Genomic DNA, 24,656 nt, shown 5'->3' with positions numbered 1-24,656 from the left:
AATAGAATAGAGGTTAGCAGCCTTCTCAGGTTTGAGTACCATTAGCAGTACTAAGCTAACAATTAGAAAATAGACATATAGAAGAGAATGAGAAATCTACAAACACATAAAAAGAGAGAGAATAGTAAGGAAATAAAGAGGAGAGACCCATGTTGAGGGGAGTGGCAGATAGCTATCAGCCCCAAATGCCCATGTTTACCTACTTCTGTAGTAGAAATTAACTTTTAGCATGCTAGAAAGAGACTATATAAGGATAAGGCAAAAGGAATTTAAAATCAACAAAACCAAATACCTTCTTTAAATTACCTTTTCCATCTAGTGCTCAGCAGGAACTCATTAGGTATCATTTATAAGCACTGGAGTTCAGTTTGTGTTTACATCAATATTCTCTTAGTCTGCACCTGTGTTAGAAGCAAAGAATATGTCACATATTTCCTACCAAAGGACTGACTGTGATCCGACTTTGTTGAAATGCTTATAAAGAAAACCAGGATATTTGGGATATGACTTGCATAGTGAGCCTTGCAGAATGACCCAAGTAAATGAAAATCCTATCTTGTATGAGGTTAGGGTAATTTTCTAGGTAATTTACTTGTCTGTGGCAATCTGACACATCCATAAAAAGCAAAAAACATAAATGAGCATTTATAGAAAAATGTAACTGAACAAAGTAGAAGGTCTGCTACTGGTTCGGATCTTCTAGCTATGGAACCTAGAGTTAAGAAATGTGCTTGAGAGTTCTCTCCCCAGTCCATATTAGTAAACATAAAGACTGAAAGCTGAAACTATGAAGTAGCAGAAAAGAGGTCCAATTCCACTTTCTCAGCTTCTTTCACATTATCTCAGCATTCTAGCTGCAGTGTGAAATGTGTGGTAATGTTTCCATTCTGTGCACAAACACAGTAGGGCTAGGAATCTTAGAAGTACTGACAGATTAATTCCAATTTTTTAAAGTTCCTGGGTTCTAATAAACTAGCCCAATGAAATAATTCACTATTAAATGTGTCTAAAATGCGCTGTTAGTGAATTATTCTTAATGTGATAAAGAAAGTTCTCTTTATGCATTTGTCCCCTAGTTTCATGATTTAAAAGGGATTGGGTCATCATCATGGTGGCAGAGATGCTTCCTTGGTCTTTCCCCTTCACTCTACAGTGAGTAAAGCATCCATAACTCAACAAAGGCTACATTGCCCAACACAGGATGCCAGAGAGACCTACACATCAGTACATACGAAGGTGGGTGGATTGGAACACATAGAGGTGGCAAACTGGGGGAACAGTGAATGTGGTGCCCAGGATCCTAGCCCCCTGGCTGTGGAGGCCAAGCCAGCCATGCTCAGCCACAGAGAACTTGGTGGGCAGCAGCTGAGGTGCATGTGAGACTCTGGCTTCTTAGCTGCAGCAGCATCTGTGGCCATGGGGAGCAGAGCAGCAATGGAGGTGGAACCCTGCAATCCCAGGCCCCTGCAGCTCAGAGCCAAGTAGAGCAGCAAGGTGCGCACACAACTCTGACCTCTCAACTGCAGTGGCACCTGTGGCCACAAGGAAACAGCAACAATGGAGCGAGTGCTCTGCAAACCCAGCTCCATCTCCACCCTTCCCATAGCCCTGCCACAGAGGGGATGCTTCTGACCCAGGTGATCCCAGATACGGTAGAGGCATCACCATCCTTGTACCCTGGTGGAAAATGCAGTGACTGCAGCAACACCAGCAATAGCAAAGCATCAGTGACCCCAGAGGTACTGGTGGTGATGAGGAGGGTGCCAGCAACACCCCTAATAGAAGGGATGGAGAGTGGAAAGTGCCAAACTTCAAATATGCCAGAGGCAGCTCAGGTAACAGAAACCAAAAACTGGCACTATAGCGCCACCTACTGAAAAAAGAAAGGCCTCTAATATACAGCCAATTGAATAGTTAGAATCAAAACAAACATAGCTAAACCTAAATAAGAAAAGCATTTGCTATGACAAATGCACCAGCAGAGGAATGATTCATCAAGCACTATGAAAAGCCACCGTAACAGCATCACAGAAAGAAAATAACAGTTCCTCAGAAACCAAAGTCATGTAAGATTGTATCTGATAAAGAATTAAAAACAACTGTCATGAAGAAACTCAACAAGCTACAAGAAAGCTCAGAAATGGTGTCAGGAATAAAATTAATGCACAAAAGGAATATTTTACTAAACAGATCGAAACTCTGAAAAAGAACCAAATAAATTCTGGAGCTGAGGAACTCAATAAATGAGATGAAGAATGCATTAGAAAGCTTTGGAAATGGAGCAGACCATATGGAAGACAGACTTAGGAACCTCAAAGATAGAAACCTAGAAATGATGCAGGTAGAAGAGGAGAGAGAATTAAGATTTTTTTTAAATGTAGAAATTCAATGAGAATTCTCTGACTCCATTAGAAAGGGCAACATAAAGATAGTGGGTATTCCAGAAGGAGAAGAGAACTTATTTAAAGAACTAATAACTGAGAACTTCCTACACCTGGAAAAGGAACTGGATATACAAATACATGAAGCTAATAGAACATCCAATTACCTCAATTCAAAAAGATCTTCTGCAAGACAATAATGAAACTGTCAAAAGTCAATGGCAAAGGAAGAATATTAAAGGCAGCCAGGGAAGAAAAAACCAGTAACCTACGAGGGAACCCACATTAGTCCATCAGCAGATTTCTCAGCAGAAACTCTACAGGCCAGGAGAGAGTGGAGTGGTATATTCAAAAGATTGAAAAATAAAAACTATCAGTCAAGAATACTCTACCCAGCAAAGTTATCATCAGATATGAAGGAGAAATAAATGCTTTCCTAGAGAAACAAAAGCTGAGGGAATTCATCAACAGTAGAACTGCCTTACAAGAAATGTTGAAAGGATCTTTCCTACCTAAAGTGAAAAGGCAAAGGTACACAAAACATTGAGCAAGTGATAAATAGCCAAACAGAATCTGTATCTTGCAACTCTGTATCAGAATAGGTTGGTGAGCTCTTATTATAACATAAAGATTAAAGGGAAAGTCATTAAAAGCAACTGTAACCACTTTAATTTGATATTGAATTCACACCATAAAAAGGGATGATATGCAAGAGCAAAATCATAGAAGGGGAAGAGGAAAAGGATACAACCTATATAGGCAAATGAAGGTAAGATACTGTCAGCAGAAAAAGAACTGTTTTATCCATGAGACCTTTTATACAAACCTCATGGTATCCAAAAACAAAAGTTCAGAGCAGAGGCACAAAACACAAAAAAAGAGGAAACTGAGAAACATCACATAAAAACACCAAACTGAAATGGCAGACAAATACAAAGAAAAAGAAACAATGAAAATATAGAACAACCAGAAAACAAAAGATAAAATGGTAGGATTGTCATCATATTATCAGTAATCATCCTAGATATAAATGGATTGAATTTGCCAGTCAAAAGATACAGAGTGGCTGGATGGATTAGAAAACAAGACCCAACAATATGCTGCCTCCAGGAGACGCATCTCAGCTCTAAAGACAAACATAAGCTCAAAGTAAAGGGATGGAAGACAATACTCCAAGCAAATGGCAACTAAAAGAAAACAGGATATAAGCCATACTTATATCAGACAAATTAGACCTCAAGCCAAAAAAGATAACAAGAGACAAAGATGGACATTATGTAATGGTAAAGGGGACAATCCATGAAGAAGATGCAACATTTATTAATATATGTGCATCTAATATAGGAGCACTAAAATATATAAAACAATTATTAACAGATCTAAAGGGGTAAATTGACAGCACCACAATAATAGTAGGGGACTTTAATACCCCATTACATCAATGGATAGATCATCCAGACAGAAAGTCAGCAAGGAAGTATTGGCCTTAAATGAAACATTAGACCAGATGGACTTAATAGATATATATAAAACATTCCATCCCAAAGCAGCAGAATACACATTTTTCTCAAGTGAACATGGGACGTTTTCAAGGATAGACCATATATTGGGAAACAGAACATCTCCGAATAAATTTAAGAAGATTGAAATTATATCAAGCGTATTTTCTGACCACAACAGTATAAAAGTAGAAATAACCTACAAGAAGAAAGCTGGAAAAGTCATAAATATGTAGAGAATAAACAACATGCTACAGAACAATTATTGGATTAGTGAAGCAACCAAAAATTACCTGGAGACAAATAAAAATGAAAACTACGACATATCAAAATTTGTGGGATATAGTAAAAGTGGTTCTAAGAGGGAAGTTTATAGCAATACAGGCCTACCTCAAAAAACAAGAAAAATCTCAAACAATCTAACAGTACACTTAAGGGAACTAGAAAAAGAAGAACAAAGAAAGCTCAAAGTTTATAGAAGGGAGGCAATAATAAAAATCAGAGCAGGAATAAAGGAAATAGAGGCTAAAAAGACAATAGAAAACATTCATGAAACTAAGCTGGTTCTGAACTTGAAAAGATAAAATTCACAAACCTTTAGCTAGATCACTAAGAAAAAAAGGGAAGGCTCAAAAAAATGAAATCAGAAACAAAAGAAGAGAAATTACAATAGGTGCACCAGAACTGCAAAGGATCAATATAGGCTACTGTCAAAGGCTATATGTCATCAAAGTGGATAATCTAGAAGAAATGGATAACTTTTAGAATCATACAACCTTCCCAAAATGAATGAAGAAGAAATAGAGAATCTGAATAGACTAATCACTAGTAAGGAGATTGAAAGAGTAATCAAAAACCTCTGAAAAAACAAAAGTCCAGGACCAGATGACTTCTCTGGTGAATTCTATTAAACATTCAAAGAAGGTTTAATGCCTGTCTTTCTCAAACTCTAACAAAAAATTGAAGCGGAGGGCACATTTCCTCACTCATTTTAGCAGGCCAATATTACCCTGATACAAGAAAACAGACAAGGACAATGGAAAAAAGAAAAGTACAGGCCAGTATCACTGGTGAGCATAGATGCAAAAATCCTCAACAAAATATTAGCAAACCAAATATAACAATACAGTAAAAGAATCATACACCATGATCAAGTGGGATTTATTCCAGGGATGCAAGGATGATTCAACCTCTGCAAATCAATCGTTGTGGTACATCAGATTAACAAAATAAAGAATAAAAATCATATGATCATCTCAATAGATACAGAGAAAGCATTTTACAAGATTCAGCATCCATTTCTGATAAAAACTCTCAATAAAATGGGTATAGAAGGAAAATACAACATAACAAAGGGCATATATGACAAACCCACACCTAATATCATAGTCAATGGTGAAAAACTGAAAGCTGTCCGTTATAGAAGAAGAGCAAGACAAGGATGCCCGCTCTTGCCTCTTATTCAACATGGTATTGGAAGTCTTAGCCACGGCAGTTAGGCAAGAGAAAGAAATAAAAGGCTACTGAATTGGAAAGGAAGAATAAAAGTGTCACTATTCATGTATGACATAATTTTGTATATAGAAAACCTTAAAGAAGCCACCAAAAATCTATTAGAAATAATAAATGAATACTTTAAAGTTGCAGGGTACAAAATCAAAATGCAAAAATCAGTTGCATTTCTTATATGCTTGCAATGAACTAGCAGAAAGAGAAATAAAGTAAGCAATCTCATTTACAATCACAACAAAGAGAGTAAAATACCTAGGAATAAATTTAACCAATGAAGTGAAAGACCTGTACATGGAAAACTATAAGACATTGTTGAAAGAAATCGAAGAAGACAAAGAAATGGAAAGATAGTCCATGCTCTTGGATTGGAAGAATTAACATAGTTACAATGTCCATATTACCTAAAGCAGTCTACAGATTCAGTGCAATCCCTATCAGAATCCCAGTGATATTTTTCACAGAAATAGAACAAAGAAACCGAAAATTTATATGAAACAACGGAAGACCCTGGATAACCAAAGCCATCCCGATTAAAAAACAAACTAAGCTGTGGAGGCATCACACTCCCAGATTTCAAAGTATGTTAGATAGCTATAGTAAACAAAACAGCATGGTAATGTCAGACATATGGACACACAGATCAGTGGAACAGAATTGAGAGTCCATAAATAAACCCACACATCTGTGGACAGCTAATTTTCAACAAAGGAGCTGAGAATGTACAGTGGAGAAAGGAAATTCTCTTCAATAAATGGTTTGGAAAAACTGGACATCCACATGCAAAAGAATGAAACTAGACCACTATTTTACACCATACAAAGAAATTTACTTAAAATAGATTAAAGACTTGAGTGTAAGACCTGACACCATAAAACTCTTTGAAGAAAACATAGACAGTACAGTCTGACATCAGTCTTAGCAGTATCTTTTTGAATATATCTCCTCAGGCAAGGAAACTAGAGCAGAAATAAACGAATGAGACTACATCAAACTCAAAAGCTTCTGCACACAAAGGAAACCATCAACAAAACAAAAAGGCAGCCTGCTGGTTGGGGGAAGATTTTTGCAAATCATACATCCAATAAGAACTTACTATCCAAAATATGTAAAGTACTCATACAACTCAACAACAACAAAAATAAGCAGCCCAATTAAAAAATGGGCAGAGGATCTGAACAGAAGATTTTTTCCAAAGAAGATATACAGATGGCCAACCAGCACATGAGAAGATGTTCAACATCACTAATCATTAGGGAAATGAGAATCAAAACCACAGTGAGATACCACTTCATGTCTGTCAGAATGGCTGTTATTAAAAAGATAAGAAATAACAAGTGTTGGAGAGGATGTGGAGAAAGGAGAACCCTCATACACTGCTGATGGGCGTGTAAATTGGTCCAGCTATTATTGAAAACAGTATGGAGATTCTTCAAAAAAATAAGAATAGAACTACCATACAATCCAGCTATTCCACCTCTGGCTATTTATCCAAAGAATATGAAACACTCATTTGAAAAGGTATATGCACCCCATGTTCATTGCAGCATTATTTACAATAGCCAAGACATGGAAACGACTAACGTGCCCATCGATGGATGAACAGATAAAGAAGATGTGGTATATTTGTACAATGGAATGCTACTTAGTCATAAAAACAATGAACTTTTGCCATTTGCAACAACGTGGATGAACCTTGAGGGTATTATGCTAAGTGAAGTAAGTCAGACAGAGAAAGACAAAACTGTCTGATTTCACTGACATGTGGAAGATAAAAAAAAAAAAGAAAAGAAACACATAGATACAGAGAACACATTGGTGGTTACCAGAGAGGAAGAGGAGTAGGATAGGGCAAAAGGGGTAAAGGGAGATATTTGTCCAGTGACAGAATGGAAGTATACTTTTGGCGGTGAACACAATGTAGTGTATACTGTAGTCGAATTATAATGATGTACACCTGAAATCTATATAATGTTATAAACCAGTGTTACCTCAGTAAAAAAAAGATGAATTGGTTCTGAAGTCTTTTCTTACCTTTTAATATTCAGTCATTGGTTTTTATTGCTATGAATTTGGCAAACGCCTTGTAATTCTTTGTTGCTGTATTAGCAAACAGCATGGCATCTCACACCACTTAGCCGAAACATATGAAGCAATGACCAAGTTTTGTGATGACAAAAATGTCATGATAAATGAGTTTCTTATCTGAATGGGAGCCATTTCTAATCTTTCTTCACAGAAGTTGCCTAAACAAACATAAATATTCTCTGAAGAGTTTTTGTACCTCTGCTAAATGGGCCTTGCTGCTGATGTTGTTCCCCCAGAGATGTGAAAATTTTGTAGGTAAAAGGAAAACTGGTTGAGGAAGAGGGGAATTCTGTGGATATTTTTTGTTCATAAGTTGTTTTTTTGTGATGGTGGTGGTGACTAATTTTTGGTGGAGGTGCTTTGTTTTGTTATGGTATTCTCAGAGTCCTTAGAGGCAGCAGAGATTTTAGAAATTATGTAGAAATTATTTAAGAATTTATCTAGGCGTCAGCACTCTGTGGCCCTTGGGCCAAATCCAATATGCCACTTATTTTTGCAAGACCTCTATGCTAAGAGGTTAACATATGTTGATGGTTGGGAAAAGAATTAAAAGAATAATTTTTCAGTGACAATTATATGAAATTCAAATTTCAGTGTCTCTAAATAAAGTTTTATTTGAACACAGCCACATTCATTCTTTTATGTATTATCCATGGCTGCTTTTGTGCTACAGTGTCAGAGTTGAGTAGTTGTGACAGAGATTATATGCCTGCAAACCCTGCAATATTTACTATCTGGCCCTTTAGAGAAAAAAAGTTTGCCAACCCCTATTCTAGAGTCATCAAATTTTATAGCAATGGAATTCAACCTGATGATTTTGTGGCTTAATGAATGAAGACTCAAGTGACGTGAGCTGTCCAAAATCCTTATGCTGTGCTGCCATTTATTCGTTCATTCTACAAGCGTTTATTGAATGTGTAACACAGAGAAGGAAATCCTTTATCCTTCAACTTTCAGCTGAGGAACATAGTTACAAAATCTAAGTCATCAGTCTACCATTTTATCCTCCTCTCCCCTCTCTTCCCTTCTACCCCCTCTCACCCTCTCCCCCACTCCCCTCCCCCTTCTCTTCCCCCCCTTTTCCTCCCCTACCCCTTTCCCCTTCTCTCCCTCTCAGCTAGTTTCTAGACAGTTGGGAAGAAAACCTGGTTTAAATAACATTCATCTCAAACTTTTATGCTTTTAAAGTAAGTTAAATGTAATTTTGAATGATAACAGTTTGTCTTTAGAAATGTATTCAGAGCTTAATTTTAAATGTTTTAGGTTTTGGAATGATCAGATGATAACAATATTTGCACACGACTACTTGATACTGTTAAGCTTTACATACATCGTGGATGGCTAGTGGTAAACTTAGTTTTGCTTCCAAGGCTTCAGAAATGCAGAATATATAATTGACTCCAAAATTCCTGATTGGTTGATGATTTATAAGTTGTTCTTTAATCTCTTTTTATTATTAGGTAATTCTTCAAGTGTCATAAACACTGAACATGAATTATGAAAGTTAACTATTATAAAAAAGGATGCAATCATATCTGGTAATTAAAGAAGTTATTTAATAGGATTATTTTTAGTAAAAATTAAATTTTTACTTTAAAGGGAGAATGCAGTCGTAATGGAATTGCTTTAAATTTTATTAGCCACCTCGTTTTGGTCTTGGCCTCATATATGTTGAGGTAGTTCTGTCTGCTAGATTGATGGTTTTAGTGTTGATATTCTTTTTATAAATATTTATTGAGTGTCTACATGGAGCAAGATACTGTGCCTATACAACTGTCTGTCAAAGATTAATATTTCTAATGATTAGTAGATGAATAGTGCTGATCTAAATGATTATTATTACACTCAGCAGCCACAGAATCCTTCCTTAACTTTTAGGTTCTTCCAGAATTTCTTCCTTTTTAGATAAAATAAACGTGACTCTCCAGTGTAAACATTTTAACTTATCTGCCTCTTCATATGGACTGGGAGGTTGTCATTATTAGTATACTGCATTTATTTGCTATCTGTGCATATCGATCATGTCTGTTATCTTCAGCAGTATATGGGTTATTGCTTTGTGTGTCTTTGGAGGGATGGTGTTATAAATAAGTTCAGATGCTAGATTTATTGTAGAAATAGATTATAATCTACTCAGTTAAGATTTTTTAAATCCAGTTAATATCAGCAGACTTTTCGTTTAATTCCATAAAAATCATAGAATTTGAGAGTTGAAAGGGACCTTAGAGGGCATCTAATCCAACCCTCTAATGTTCAAATCAAGTTTCACAGAATTAAGCATCTTGTTTTCCCTTGTTGCCCACCTCCATTTTTAAGCGAAAGGTTTTTTTTGCTGTAAACTCTTCTTCTTTCAGGGTTTTAAAAATAGAAATAGTCCCTAAGTTACAAATGCATCATGTTTCAGAGGTGTCTGTAAGTTTGTTGTTTAAAACTCAGAACATTTTTCCATAGGAATGATATTTTAAATAGTGGTGAGAATAGCCGTCAAAAGGAGTTAACCCATTATGAGGCTTATTTTTCATTTTGCAATGAAAGATGTTTTAAATAATTAATGCTAATACTCTCTGGGGAACCAAGAGGAGATGGCATTGTAGAGGTGCCTGTTGGGGCTTTGTTTTCATTTGTTATTTCTTAGGCTTGTGTAGTGAGTACACTTTTGTTCATTATATTGTTTTCTAGGTTTTCACATGCCTCAAATAGTTTGTAATTTTAACAATGCTATTTTGGTACTAGAAGTTCAGTTTGAATATGAACATTTAAAAATTACTTACCTTGAATCCTGATGCTTAAGGGAAAAATAGTTTGATTATAGAAGGATAAAGAGAGAGCTAGAATTTCTGAAGGGGATTTATGAGTACTTTCAAGGGCCTAGACTTTATGGTACATTGTCTCTATTTTGACCAATATCACTTCAGAATGTATGTTTTTGCTGTTAATTTGAGTGTATCACTGACATTCATCTTTTACCTGTTGGCCGTATATAGGTATGGTTTTGAGAAAAAGGAGAGAAGAAGGTAGATAGTATTTTACTTGAGATAACTGGAAAAATTTTGGAAGGCAAAGAAGATTAAATTGAATATGCATGTGCAAACATGCATGATCATGCTTGATGTGCAGTTACTTGAAGTGGGGGCTTATGAAAAACAGGAAAGTGAAGGGGTAAAGCTTGTATGAGGTCTTAGTATGGAGAAAGGCAGTGAGGAAAGCAATTGAGTTAAGCACCAGAAAGGCATAATTGACGGTGGATGGCTTGTGGAGGTTTGAGGGTACATGGAGTGGTGTAGGAAATTGGATTTGGCAAGACAGTATGCAAACAGCCATTAGTACTTTTGAAATTTTTGTAATTCAGGGACTGCCTTATATATTTACAAATATACATAAGCAGAAATCAACTACTGTTCAGTTACATTTTAGAAAAAAACTGAGTTAATTTTCTCAGTAAGTTGGTTAGTTTTTTTGTATATGGAGGTTGTTTTTGGGTTGATTTCACTTTTGCTCTTTTGAAGCATACAGTGTTAACTTTTATATTCAGACATTAATCTATTTGTATAACTCATTTATAGCTTAAGGAAAGCCTAAGTATTATCTGCCTTTTGGGAGAGACTTGACCCAAGAAGCCAGTTTTTCCTCACTAAATTGATGTTACATTTCAGAAGATTGTGTGTCCATTTTACAGATGTCTATCTGATACTATCTTGGAGAGGTTCTTTATTCTGCCTTCCTTCAACTCTGGTTTTGGAACATTATCAAGACAAAAAATTGGCTGAAGGAATCTTTCATTGGAGTCCAACAGTTAGGTACATAAAAGTATTTGGCAAAACTGATCTTGTGATCAATATCTAAATTTAGCATTCAGATTAAGACTAAAGAGGGAACAGACACAAGGTAGGGCATAATAGAATACAGTAAAGGGAATTAGTAAAGGGAGGAGTGTTTGAAAAGGGCATAAAAGCCATTTAAGAAAGAAATGGGGTTGAAGACTGGCAGCTTTAAGAAACAAAGACAGAGAAACCTAGAGAAAGAGGGCAAAAAGAAAATAGTTTGACACTTTTAATGAATAATATGTGACCTTATACGTGAACCACACATTTTATTTTTAATCTTTTTAGGCATGTATTAAAAGCGTAACCATCTCTCTAACACTCACTATGGTTTTAATTTTATGTATATTTATATGCAACAAAGGAAATCTTTGAATATTTACTGTCCACTCTGAAACTTCTTCCCCCTTTTTTTCTCTTCTGCAGATCCTGGAGTCATTAAGACGTACCACATGGCAGGGACTGGGGAAAGGCAATTCAAGACAGTTATTAGATGCCACAAGGGTAAGACTTAGCAGACACTTCTTCCATGTATAACTAGGAAAAATGTGCAAGCCCTTGAAGCATTTTCCAATTTACAGTACATATTTTATATTTCCCAAATAGTTTCCCTTTTCATGTTTTTCTAAATACTAGCAAGATGAATAACAAGGTATGTTTCTGCTACTGGAAATGAAGATAGCATTCTGCTACTGAAAATGGAGAAAGAAATCTTGATATTTTTCTACCCCTGGAGAAATCTGTCTAAATCTCTCGAGATCAATGCCAATGAGAGTAACATTTTCAGAAAGCTTTTATAAACGTAATGGCAGTTTGTTGACGCTTAAATTTATCCTGGTAATTTGTATCTGATGTATGGAATGCTGTAAGTTTTTCAAGTGAACAAAGTTTCTTTACCTTGTAAAACGTTCAAATAGCAGAAAATCAAGGGACTCTAAGCTTTTTAGAGCCCCTGGGGTAAGTGATGCTGGGTTTACATGTTGATGAGGGTTATTTTTCATTACTAATGTAAGTGAAAGACATTTTTAAAAATTATCAGTGCTTTAAAATGAGACAAGTAAATCTCCAAGACAGAAAAAGACTAGAAAATTAGAAGATGGTCTAAATCCTGAGTACTTCTTTTATTTTTTCTTTCTGATTAATAATTATTTGCCATTTAGGTACAAGGCATTGTTCTAATTTATACAGAGGCCATAGAAATGAATTAAATTTTCCATTATTAAATTAAAGTTTTGAGTTACGGGAGAATGTTCAATCTTCTCATTGTTCATGACACCACTAAGTTTGTTTATACTTTAATCTTTTGTTTTGTTGAAGACCTCGTTATCTTGTGTGGTATTCACCAGATCCCTTGATATAACTTGTTGTTCAGTCTTTCAGAAGAAAAAAATGTCACAAAAAGACATCGTCACACTAAAAATTACCTTTTGAGTTTTTCCCTTTAAAAATGCTTTAAGATTGTTGTTCTAAAGATCAATAACCCATTTATGGCAGTTACTTCTTGTGTCTCAACTGGTGAGAACAAGAAGGCACTTTTGCTTTTTATAATTCCATTTTCATAGCTTGGCCCAGAGCTGATACTGGTATGATTCGGTATTGATACACATTTGTGTTTGTAAAAAACTGTACCCTCATTCATTAATTATTGATTATTGTGGCTGCTGAAGAAGTATTATTATATCCATGTACTTCATTAAGTATTTTGTAATTGAGGAAATACTTTAAATATTAGCAAGCGTAAATTTTAAGCCTAATCTTTACTATCTTGTTAACTGTTATATTTTATCAAATGATTTATTCCTTTTTCTCTAACCTGAGCAATGATCTTAAGGCTTTTAAAAAAAATGTAATAGACAAGATGTTTGCATATTTTCAAGGCTCGTTGGCAGATAGCTCTATTTTATAAACTAATCCAACAAGCATTGAAATCTAACTTGCTCATGTTCAAGACACTGTGGTATGTGCCCTGGGAGATACAAGCATAAGAGAGACTGTCCCTAATCTTAAGAAATTACCATGTAATAGAAAAGACAAAACGTGTATGCAAATTACTATAGCATAAGGTAAGACTGTGAAGTATTAAAAAATACTTTGTCTCTAAGTATACATGAGTCAGAATAATAAGAAAAAGAGTCAGTTATGTAAAATCAACTGCATTAAATTGTAAAGCAAAAATGTATACACGTGGAAAGCAAATGGGATATAATTAATTAACTGTATAATATACTTTGCTTGCCAATGATAGAGTAACAGATTACACAGTACTATAGTAGCTAATGACAGTAAGAAAGCCAGTATTAGTCAAATAGAAGCATAATACAAGTTTAATATTTTAAACATTAATTTCAGAAGCTATTTAGAGAAAGTAACTTCTGTATGAGTATTTGTTATATCTCAATATTCTTTGTATAAATGTATCTGTAAGCTAATAGGAAGATGTTTTGCTTTGCTATGCTAGGCTAAAAGCTATGCCTCTGAATTTGTTTGGGGGAAATTCATTAAATTATGCAGTCTAAATCAGATTTTTAAAGATCTGAAATTTTGTAGTAGCTAATGGACCGCTTGGTATCATCTTCAACTAGGCTCTCCAGGCATGGCCGCTGATAGAAAGAAGGACATGTTGGCATGGTCATGCAGGAGGAGGACTCCACACCGACCCGAAAGAAGGGGTAAGAGCCAATAAAAAGTAACTGGAAATTCTTATAGATGAATTGTGCTTATGTAGAAGATGTATATATTCCAGATTATTATGTTCCAGAATATTTGGTTGACTCATGTAACTGCAGATTTTCCAATACAAAACCATATGAATTGACCATGGTTATGTAGATGAGATTTTTCTCAGGCTCATACAAAAAAATTCATGATTGGCCAAAAAAAGAAGTTAGTTATCAACCTAAACATTTTAGTTCTTTATTTAAAATAGCATAGGTTGAGGTTATTTGTTATAATGTAATCTAGCCTTATTAATAAATAGGTAAATTAGATTTAGCACTTACAAGTAATTTGTGTGTGTGTTTAAGGTTACTGTTTTCCCTTCTATACACTTAGTTTAGAAAGATCTCAGAATGTCCTCTAGCTTCATGGTAAACCCTCCATGATCCTTTTATTTAATTATCCATATTCTTTATCATCATCATCATCTTTTTTTTTTTTTAAAGATTGGCACTTGAGCTAAATCTGTTGCCAGTCTTTTTCTTTTTTTCTTCTTCTCCCCAAAGCCCCCCTGTACATAGTTGTATATTCTAGTTGTGAGCATCTCTGGTTGTGCTATGGGGGACGCCACCTCAGCATAGCCTGATGAGCAGTGCCATGTCCATACTCAGGGTCTGAACTAGCAAAACCCCAGGCCACCGAAGCAGAGCCTATGAACTTAACCCCTCAGCCATGGGGCCAGCCCCTGTCATCATCATTATTATCAACATACAGGCAAGCTAATATAGGGCCACTGAAATCAAAAGATTTGATTGGACTATACTTTTTTAGGAGAATGAAAATGTCATTGGAATACTGTTATACAATTCTCCATCTGATCTTCTTTCTCTGGGTTTGCCTTAGTTTTCTTCCTCTGCCTTGACTCAACCAATCTATGTGTGGTATCTCTAGGTAGAAATGATATTTTAAGGTTATTGGCAAGTGAACAAATTTCATGTAAAAATGCTCTCTAAATTGTAGACAGATAAATGAATATTAGTTGTTTTATTGGTGGGAGATGATTGGTAGGAAAAGCTTTCCAGTGCTTTTCACCGTTTCTTTAATCTCCAAGTAACTTCTTTCTTTCATGCAAGTCAAAACACATTGCATTCATGTTTCTATCCCATTTTTGTATATTACTATTCTTCATGGCTATCTTTAGAAAAAGCCAATTGTAAAATAGAATTTTGGAAAGTTAATACAAATATTGAGATTTGTTTATCCATTTATTAGTCTTTGGCATGATATTTGCCAGCTTTTGGGATTGTCCGTCATCAAGGCCTCTTAAGATTAGTTGCAAATAATGTTCTAAACACACCAAAAATATGTTGACTAATAAAGGAAAAGCAGACACTTCTCTTAGACTCAAGCAATATAAACTTCAAGATACTTTCTTTATTCTCCAATAAAATAAAACAAAGTAAAAACCATTGTAATACTTTATGTTTGGTCTCTTCTTTGTCCTCTGTTCCCTGTTAGCTTTGTGTTACATTAGCCTTGTTAGCTAAAAGGTATCATTGAGTAATAGAGCTTGAAGTCCACATCAGAAAAGAGGCAGTATGGACTTGTAGTTAAGAGCCTGAGCTCTGGAGCCAGACTGCCTACATCACTTGCTAGTGGAATGACCTTGGGCAGGTTACTTAATCTCTTTGTGTATCAGTTTCTTCATCTGTAAAATGGTGGTGATAATCATACCAAAGAGGATTTAAATAAGTTAACTCTTCAGACCATGTAAAGCTCTTAAATAGTGCCTGGCACATAGTACGTGTTCAATAAATATTAGCTGCTGTTACTATAAAGTGAGATTTTAAGTCCTGTCCCCTACCATTATCTATTCATTTAAAAAGTATGTATTGAATACCTGCTTTGTGCATAACTCTGTTAAGTACTAGAGATAAAATAATGAACAAGCCACACTCCCTGCTGTCCAGAAACTTACCAGTTTAAATGGCAGAACATCTAAACTACCATGTAGAAATTTTATCACTCTGACAAATCATAGATTTTACCTTATAACCAAATGATATCTCTACTGCTTTTCTTTTTATACATTTCCACTTGTATGGAGCTTAACAACTATTAATAAGCATTAATAATTCTCAGAAAGTATTTAAATCATCTGTTTATCCAGTGTGGCTATAGTAAAGGGATTGTGAAAAAAAAGTAGCAATTTCAATATTTGGAAGCTCATATTTTTAAAATAAATGAATTAACTTGTTTTATAATGGAATCAGATTTTTAAAGGATTTTAGAGCTTTATTCCTGCATTTAAACTTTTTATATGTGCCTCTTTTGAAGAAGCATCTGTTAGTAAATTTAGTTAATCCTGTGCTCACAATAAGAACATGAATAAGAAGAAGACATTGCTTGACATACTTTTTTTATGTTAGAAACATATCTTCATTCATTGGATATAGTCAGAAGCTAGCAGTATTAAAAGAGAGATTAGCACTGACTGGAGCAATCAGAGAGCTGTGGTATAATCTTGATATAATCAGAAGAAGTGAAACAGCAACTTGGAATATTAAAAGTTGGAGGATTGGGGAGATAATGGAATAATGAATCTCCAGGCTTGTTAAAATGAGTAGACACAGACCAGTGGAGAAGAGTACCTGAATGACATGAAGAGACTGTTTCCTAGCTCTGATTTCATCCATCATTATGCAGCCCTATGATCTTTATTAATTTATCATCTAACTTCCCTTTGGGATAGAGAATTCACTGACTGGCCAATGCGAATATCAGTCAGCTTGGTAGTTATTTTCTATTATAAATTATTAAATTGACTATTGAATACAAATCCATCTCATATGGAGCATAAGCCATTTTTTCTTAGGGCCTTTTCACTGCTAGATAAGCTCTTTGTTGTGGTTTCAGACCAACAGCTTGGAAAATAAACCTTGAGGTATATTTCGATGTTTTGAAATTTATAGAGGCTTGCCTTGTTTCCCAACATATGGTCTATCCTTGAGTGATCCATGCGCACTTGAGAAGAATGTGTATTCTGCTGTTTTTGGATGGAGTTTTCTATATATGTCTATTAAGTCCAACTGTTCTAGCTTTTCATTAATTCCACTGTTTCCTTGTTGATTTTCTGTCTGGATGGTCTGTCCAATGATGTGAGTGGGGTGTTGCACTCTCCTACTATTATTGTGTTATTTTTGATATGTTCTTTTAGGTTTGTTAATAGTTGCTTTATGAACTTTAGTGCTCCTGTGTTGGTTGCATAGATATTTATAAGCGTTATTTCTTCTTGATGGAGTGTCCCTTTGATCATTATATACTGCCCCTCTTTGTCTCTCTTTACCTGTCTTATCTTGAAGTCTACTTTGTCTTATATAAGTATGGTGACACCTGTTTTCTTTTGTTTGCCATTAGCTTGGAGTATCATCTTCCGCCTCTTCACTCTGAGTTTGTATTTGTCATTGGAGCTTTGATGTGTTTCCTGGAGGCAACATATTGTTAGATCTTGTTCTTTAATACATTTTGCCACTCTGTGTCTTTTTATTGGAGAGTTCAGTCCGTTTACATTGAGGGTGATTATTGATGTATGAGGGCTTAATGCTGTCATTCTGTCACTCCTTTTCCGGTTTTCCTGCATTTCCTTTGTTTCTCTTCCTGTGTGTTTTGGTCTACCCATTGAATTATACAATTTTTAATGCTGTGTTTGTTTGTTTTTTCCTTATTTATTTTTTGTGACTCTGGTCTGCTTTTTAGTTTAGTGGCTACCCTGAAGTTTGTATTCAGAATCTCGTGCATAACATAGTCCATTTTCTGATGGCCTTTTATTTCCATAGTCTAAACTGATTCTGTCCCTTTCCTCCTCCCCTCCTAAGTTATTATTCTCATATCTTATTCCAACTTGTGTTGTGAGTTTGTGGTTAAAGTGACAAGATTGTCTTTGCTTTTGCTGTTTTCCTTCCCTTTATTCTAATGCTATAGTTGAATATTTGCTATCCTTTTATGATTCTATCTATTTGTCTCCTCACTCTGTGTTTTGTGACCCCTTTCTACCTTTTTTATTTTTTCAGGTATGAGGGCCTTCTTGGAGATGTCTTGTATGGGAGGTCTCGTGGCTACGAAGTCCCTTAGCTTTTGTTTGTCTGGGAAAGATTTAATTTCTCCCTCATATCTGAAGGATATTTTTGCTGGATAGAGTATTCTTGGCTGAAGATTTTTATCTTTTAAAGCTTTGTATATGTCATTCCATTCTTTCCTAGCTTGTAAGGTTTCTGCAGAGAAATCTGCTGAGAGCCTGATGGGAGTTCCTTTGTAGGTTATTTTCTTCTGCCTTGCTGCCTTGAGTATTCTTTCTTTGTCATTCATCTGTGCCAGTTTTACTACTATATGCTTTGCAGTAGGTCTTTTTACATTGACAAATCTAGGAGATCTGCAAGCTTCCTCCACACACATTTCCCTCTCATTCCCTAGATTTGGGAAGTTCTCTGCTATTATTTCTTTGAGAATGCTTTCTGCTCTATTCTCCTTCTCTTCACCTTCTTGGATACCTATAATTCTTATGTTGCATTTCCTCACTGAGTTGGATATTTCTCAGAGACTTTCTTCATTTCTTTTTAGTCTCTGTTCTCTCTCCTCCTCTGTCTGGAGCATTTCAATATTTCTGTCGTCGATTATGCTGATTTGCTCCTCTATGATGTCCACACGAGCATTCAGGGAATCCGTATTTTGTTTTATCTCTTCCATTGTGTCTTTCATCTTTAATATTTCTGATTGATTCTTCTTTATAGTTTCAATCTCTTTTGTGAAGTAGCTCCTGAACTCGTTGAATTGTTTCTCTATATTCTCTTTTACCTCATTGAGTTTTTTGACAATAGCTATTTTGAATTCATGGTCATTTAGTTTACTTATTTCTGCATCCCGAGGACTTTATTCTGGGTGCTTCTCGTTTTCTCTCTCATCTGGAGAATTGATGAATGGCCTGATACTGGAAGGATCGGTATTTCCCATTGTGATACTATTCAGTTGCTGTTACAGCCTATCACCACTTGATGGGGGTCGAGAGTCATGTATTCTGAGCCCTTTGCCTTCAGCTGAGATGGCGTGGTGCGGGTTGGGGGAGGGACGCTTTCTTCTGTGTGCAGTCCTGCATTTCCTGATCAGCTCTGTCTGGTCTCCTGGGGTCTTGGCTTGGTGAGGTCACCCCACCCGAAAGCTTTCACCCTGGTAGAGGGCTTCCCTCTAGGCTGCAAGGGCGCTAGGGAGTCCTGGGTGATCCTGTGGACGCGTGACCCCTCCCCCACACCTTCCCTCATGGAGCCTCCCATGGCAGCCACTGCAGTCTTTAGGGGAGGGAGCAATGATCTCTCTTCCCCGTTCCAGCTCCTCAGAGAGGTGCTCCAGCCTTTCTGCCCTTGGTCGTGTGGTTCCCGTGACTCTGAGGATTTTTGTGCTTTTAGGGTGTTTTCTGTTGGAATATGGTTGCTCCTTTTTGTTGTGTGTTGGAGGGAAGAGAGTCCCAGGCAAGCTCACTCTGCCATGATGCTGATGTCATTCAAACAAACCTCGAGGTGTAGAGAAAGGAACAATAATTGCAAAGCTTTTCCTGACAATTAATGTACTCTTTCTTCTCCCCTTCATAAACTCACTATACTTGTGTCCCAAATAATGTGGGAAAAGTTTTCCAGTTACCCTCTGAACTTTTCCATTAGATATCTGCTTAACTTACTTTTTGACCTGGCTTTTATCAAGCCACTATTTTTCATAACAGTATTGTAGTACTGGTTAAAATTATTCCTTTAATTGCAGTTAGTTACCTTTAGCTTGGATTGAAGAGTTAGTTCTCTTCTCTGGACAGTTTGCTTATACCCAAAGTTGTGGGTACTTCCAAATTCTCTGCTAAATTAATTCTTTAGGGAGAAAACATTCAGCCTATAGACCACATTTATACAAAACAAATAACTTCCAAATTTTGGGGGTATACTTTTTCTTTCTCACCACAGATTTTGCCCCCAATTAATTTTCTAAGCCAATCCCTTGCTTGTGTGCGCTAGAAGGAATGTCTCTAAAACTGGAATTCTTAGATACATTCCTCATCATCTAAAGAAAAAGTGATTCTCCTCCCTTTATTAAAAGATCATTTTGTTTTTTCTTACTCTTTCATTTTCCTGTCAAAGCCCAATGGGCTTCGTTCTGTTGAAAGAAATGAGCTCTTGGTGGAAAAATTTGCTCTTGCTTCAGTGCTTCACAACCTTTTTTGGTGAGAGAGATGAAGTTACCAATCTGAGAAGCAAAACGTATTCAGTTTGTTAATATACACTTATCTTTAATATCTGAAGATTCTACCAAGTGACCTGCTCCAGATGTGTTTTGATTTTTTTTTATTGTCTTTTTTTTGCCTTGTCCACATGGGTATTAGCTATCAGTAGTCACATACAGTACTTATGGGTGTGAGCTACTGCATCTCTCCCTCAGGTCATGCTGTTGAATTGAACACTGCTTCATAGAAGCAGTACAAGTTGTGGCTTTCCAGTTATACCCTTTTGAGTCAAGTGCTTCCAGTTTATGTCTTTTTTTGGTCCACTGAGCTGTGAGTCTGTTGTTTCAGCTCCCTGTGTGCAGGTAGATACTCCTTTCATTATTTCTTCTTGTCTGCCCAGCCTCATATGGCTTATGAAGCTATATTAATAGCAAATAAGTAAATATTTAAAAATCTGTCAAAAGTTGTGATAACTTAATAACGTATTTGGTGTACCTCCTATTTATTAATAAGAATTTGTCCTCATGTGTTTAAGAAAAGATAAATTAATTCATTAATTGAACAAATATTGAGCCTTGTTTCTGGTATCAATCAAGTTTCTTTCTCTGGCACCTGCTTTTTTCTTTTGGTCCTCCTTATTTTCAGCTACTTTCATCTCATCTTTGACAGCTCTCTGATGTTTCCAAATGTTTTCTTCTGAAGACATTTCCGGGGGTGGGGGGAGCAATACAGTTTTGTAACCATGCAAAGATCTTAGTGAGCCAATTTGAATTCCTTCTTACCCTTGTGTTTTCTTTCTGAATCTAATTGCTTTCCTTTATTATGCCTAGTTAATTCCAGTATATAGTTGAGACCTTTCTGAAAACTTATTCCTCATGCTAGCAGTACTAGTTTTACATTGTAATGGGGCTTAAAATATCAATTCCATGTTTTAAATTTGAGGCTATTTAGTTACAGCAAGAATGCCACGTTGTATATATTGTTAGCAGAGGAGGAAAGTATATTTACTCCTACTTTTATAGGCCTTTTAATGATATTTCTATAGTGTTCAATTTTAGAGAGCTTTTCTTGTCGTGAGATAGTCATCACAGTTATGTTTTTCAAATAACTTCAAAATTCTATTTATTGTGAAAATGATAAACAGAAAATTTAAAGCACTTCATATCCTTTAAATTCTATAAATGGGGCTTAAAGAAAAAATATGATATCAACCATTGGTTACTTCAGAAATTTTGACCCTTGAAAAAGAACATCCCTTCCTTAAATCTTTGAGGGGTTTTTTCCCTGTACTATAATTACTCTTTACACAGTGGGTTTTCAAATAATCCAATTTATTGTCATCCTCCTTGACCATTTCCTACATTTCCCACTCTTTCTTTAAGAATGCGATCTTGGGGCCGGCCCAGTGGCACAGTGGTTAAGTGTGCACATTCTGCTTCTCGGTGGCCCAGGGTTCACCGGTTCAGATCCCATGTGTGGACATGGCACCTCTTGGCAAAAAGTCATGCTGTGGCAGGCGTCCCACGTATAAAGTAGAGGAAGATGGGCATGGATGTTAGCTTAGGGCCAGTCTTCCTCAGCAAAAAGAGGAGTATTGGCAGCAGTTAGCTGAGGGCTAATCTTCCTCAAAAAAAAAAAGAATGCGATCTTACAATCGTGTATGTGCTATTTGTGTTGCTTAGTCTGAAATGAAAGGATTAGTTGATGTGAAGGTGATGTCTAATTGACTCTCAAGCTTGTGGCTAGACTCTTTTCAGCTTTAAAGAACTCTTCGCCTTTCAGGATTACCATTGGGTGTCCAGTATGAATTAACTGTGGTGATACTGAAAGGTCGTATATTGTCTTTCAGGATCTGTATTGAAGCTTCCAATTTTATTTTACTCTTGTACAGCAGGAATAAGTTGTTTTAAAATTTTTTAAAAATATGCCTCAGCCTCTGAAATGCCTCTTTGATTTGGCCTCCACTTTAAAAAAAAAGATTATTTTTCAAACTTTATCGTTTATCCAAACTATAACTAAAGTCATGTACTTTACAGTTTAATGGACTCGTAATGCATGATTATACAACTTGAGAACCCATTTCATTAAATGAAGTGGTGACATTTTATGCACTATTAAGCCAACTAGAATGATTTTCTTGCTCTTAGCCATAACTTCCCTGTGTCCTTATTGAAAAAATTTTGGGGTGTGTTGTAGAAGGTTTTGATGGGAGAGAGTGTTTCTAAATATATACAGAAACAGGACCTTTTTGCCATTATTCCATCAAGAAAAATAAGACACAAAGCTTGTGAAATGGGAAAGTGATTGAAATACTCCAGTTTGTGTTATAATGCATTAAATTATATATATTTAGTAATACTTCCATTGAAAAAGTGAATTTTAAAATTAGTGTTGTTCCCTTTTTAAAAATACCTTACCAATTATGAGACCATGTGTGAGTATATATGTGTATAAAATAAAACATTAAGAACTATACTTCCAAAGGGGAGACAGAACTAAGATTTTTTTAAAAATATAGAAATACTACAAGGATTAACTGACTCCACTAGAAAGGGCAACATAAGGATAATGGATATCCCAGAAGGAGGAGAAAGGGAGAAGCAAGCAAAGAGCTTATTTAAAGAGATAATAGCTGAGAACTTCCCAAACCTGGGGAAGGCACTGGATATTCAGATCTGTGAAGTTAATAGAACACCCATTTATCTCAACACAGAAGGACCTTCTCAAAGGCACATGATAAAACTGTCAAAAGTCAAAGAGAAAGAAAGAATAATAAGGCAACCAGGGAAGGGAAAAACAGTAATATACAAGGGAACCCCCATTAGGCTATCAGCAGATTTCTCAGCAGTAACTCTGCAGGCTAGAAGAGAGTGGGATGATATATTCAAATTATTGAAAGATAAAAACTATCAACCAAGAATACTCTATCCAGCAAAGTTATCCTTCAGATATGAAGGAGAAATAAAGGCTTTCCCAGACAAACAAAAGCTGAGGGAGTTCACTGTCACTAGACCTACCTTACAAGAAATGTTGAAAGGAGCTCTCCTACCTGAAACAAAAAGTCAAAGGTACACAAAACATTGAGCAAGGTGATAGGTAAACAGACAGAATCAGAAAATTTCAACTCTATATCGGAATAAGTTGGTAAACCTTAATTATATTGTAGAGGTTAAAGGGAAAGAAAGCATTAAAAATAACTATAGTCACTTTAATTTGATAATGAACTCACAACATAAAAAGGGATAATTTGCAACAACAAAAGCATAGAGGAGGAAGAGGAAAAGAATGGAACCTGTATAGGCAAATGAAAAGAAGATGCTATAGGCAGAAAAAGGACTATCTTAACCATGAGACCTTTTATACAAACCTCATGGTATCCAAAAACAAAAATTCAGAGCAGAGACCTGAAACAAAAAAAGGAAACTGAGAAACCCATTACATAAAACTACCAAATTGAAATGGCAGACAGAAATTCAAGGAAAAAGACACAGTGGAAATATAGATAGAACAACCAGAAAACAAAAGATAAAATGGCAGTATTAAGACCTCATATTAATCGCCCTACATGTAAATAGATTGAATCCACCAATCAAAAGACACACAGCAGTTGAATGGATTAAAAAATAAGACCCAACAATATGCTGCCTCCGGGAGACCCAACTCAGCTCTAAAGACAATCTTAGGCTCAAAGTGAAGGGATGGAAGATGATATACTCCAAGCCAATGGCAACCAAAAGAAAGCAGGCATAGCCAAACTTATATCATAGAAAATAGGCCTCAAGTCAAAAAAGATAACAACAGACGGTGATGGACATTATATAATGATAAAGGGGACAATCCATCAAGAAGACATAACATTTATTAATATATGTACACCTAACATAGGATCACCAAAATATATAAAGCAATTATTAACAGACTTAAAGGGGAAAATTGGCAGCACCACAACAATAGTAGGAGACATTAATACCTCATTCCATCAATGGATAGATCATCTAGACAGAAAGTCACCAAGGAAAAATTGGCCTTAAATGAAACATTAAACCAGACAAACTTAATAGATGTACATAGAACATTCCCTCCAAAAGCAGAAGAATACACATTTTTCACAAGTGCACATAGACCATTCTCAAGAGTAGACCATATATTTGGAAATAAAACAAGTCTCAATAAACTTAAGAAGATTGAAATCATATCAAGTATCTTTTCTGACCACAACAGTATGAAACTAGAAATGAACTAGAAGAAGAAAACTGGAAAAGCCATAAATATGTGGAGAATAAACCACATGCTTCTGAACAATTATTGGATTAATGAAGAAATCAAAGGAGAAGTAAAAAATTTCCTGGAGATAAATGAAAATATGACATACCAAAATCTTTGGGATGCAGAAAAAGTGATACTAAGAGGGAAATTTATGGCAATACATGCCTACCTCAAAAAAGAA

At 35.7% G+C, this 24,656-nt stretch overlaps 1 protein-coding gene across 1 annotated transcript in view; it reads left to right on the top strand.

The window, feature by feature from the left end:
* Nucleotides 1-24,656, top strand: part of ABCB7 (ATP binding cassette subfamily B member 7) — a 113,579-nt gene that overhangs the window by 36,021 nt on the left and 52,902 nt on the right. The window contains exons 2-3 of the mRNA XM_070605776.1: nt 11,725-11,802; nt 13,881-13,967. Of these exons, the coding sequence (XP_070461877.1) occupies nt 11,725-11,802; nt 13,881-13,967 (165 nt within the window). The remainder of the gene's footprint in view (nt 1-11,724; nt 11,803-13,880; nt 13,968-24,656) is intronic.

Source organism: Equus przewalskii, chromosome X (genome assembly GCF_037783145.1).
Source record: "Equus przewalskii isolate Varuska chromosome X, EquPr2, whole genome shotgun sequence".
Lineage (NCBI taxonomy): Eukaryota > Metazoa > Chordata > Mammalia > Perissodactyla > Equidae > Equus > Equus przewalskii.
Note: the sequence above shows the minus strand (reverse complement) of the source record. Positions and strands in the feature narration are given on the sequence as shown.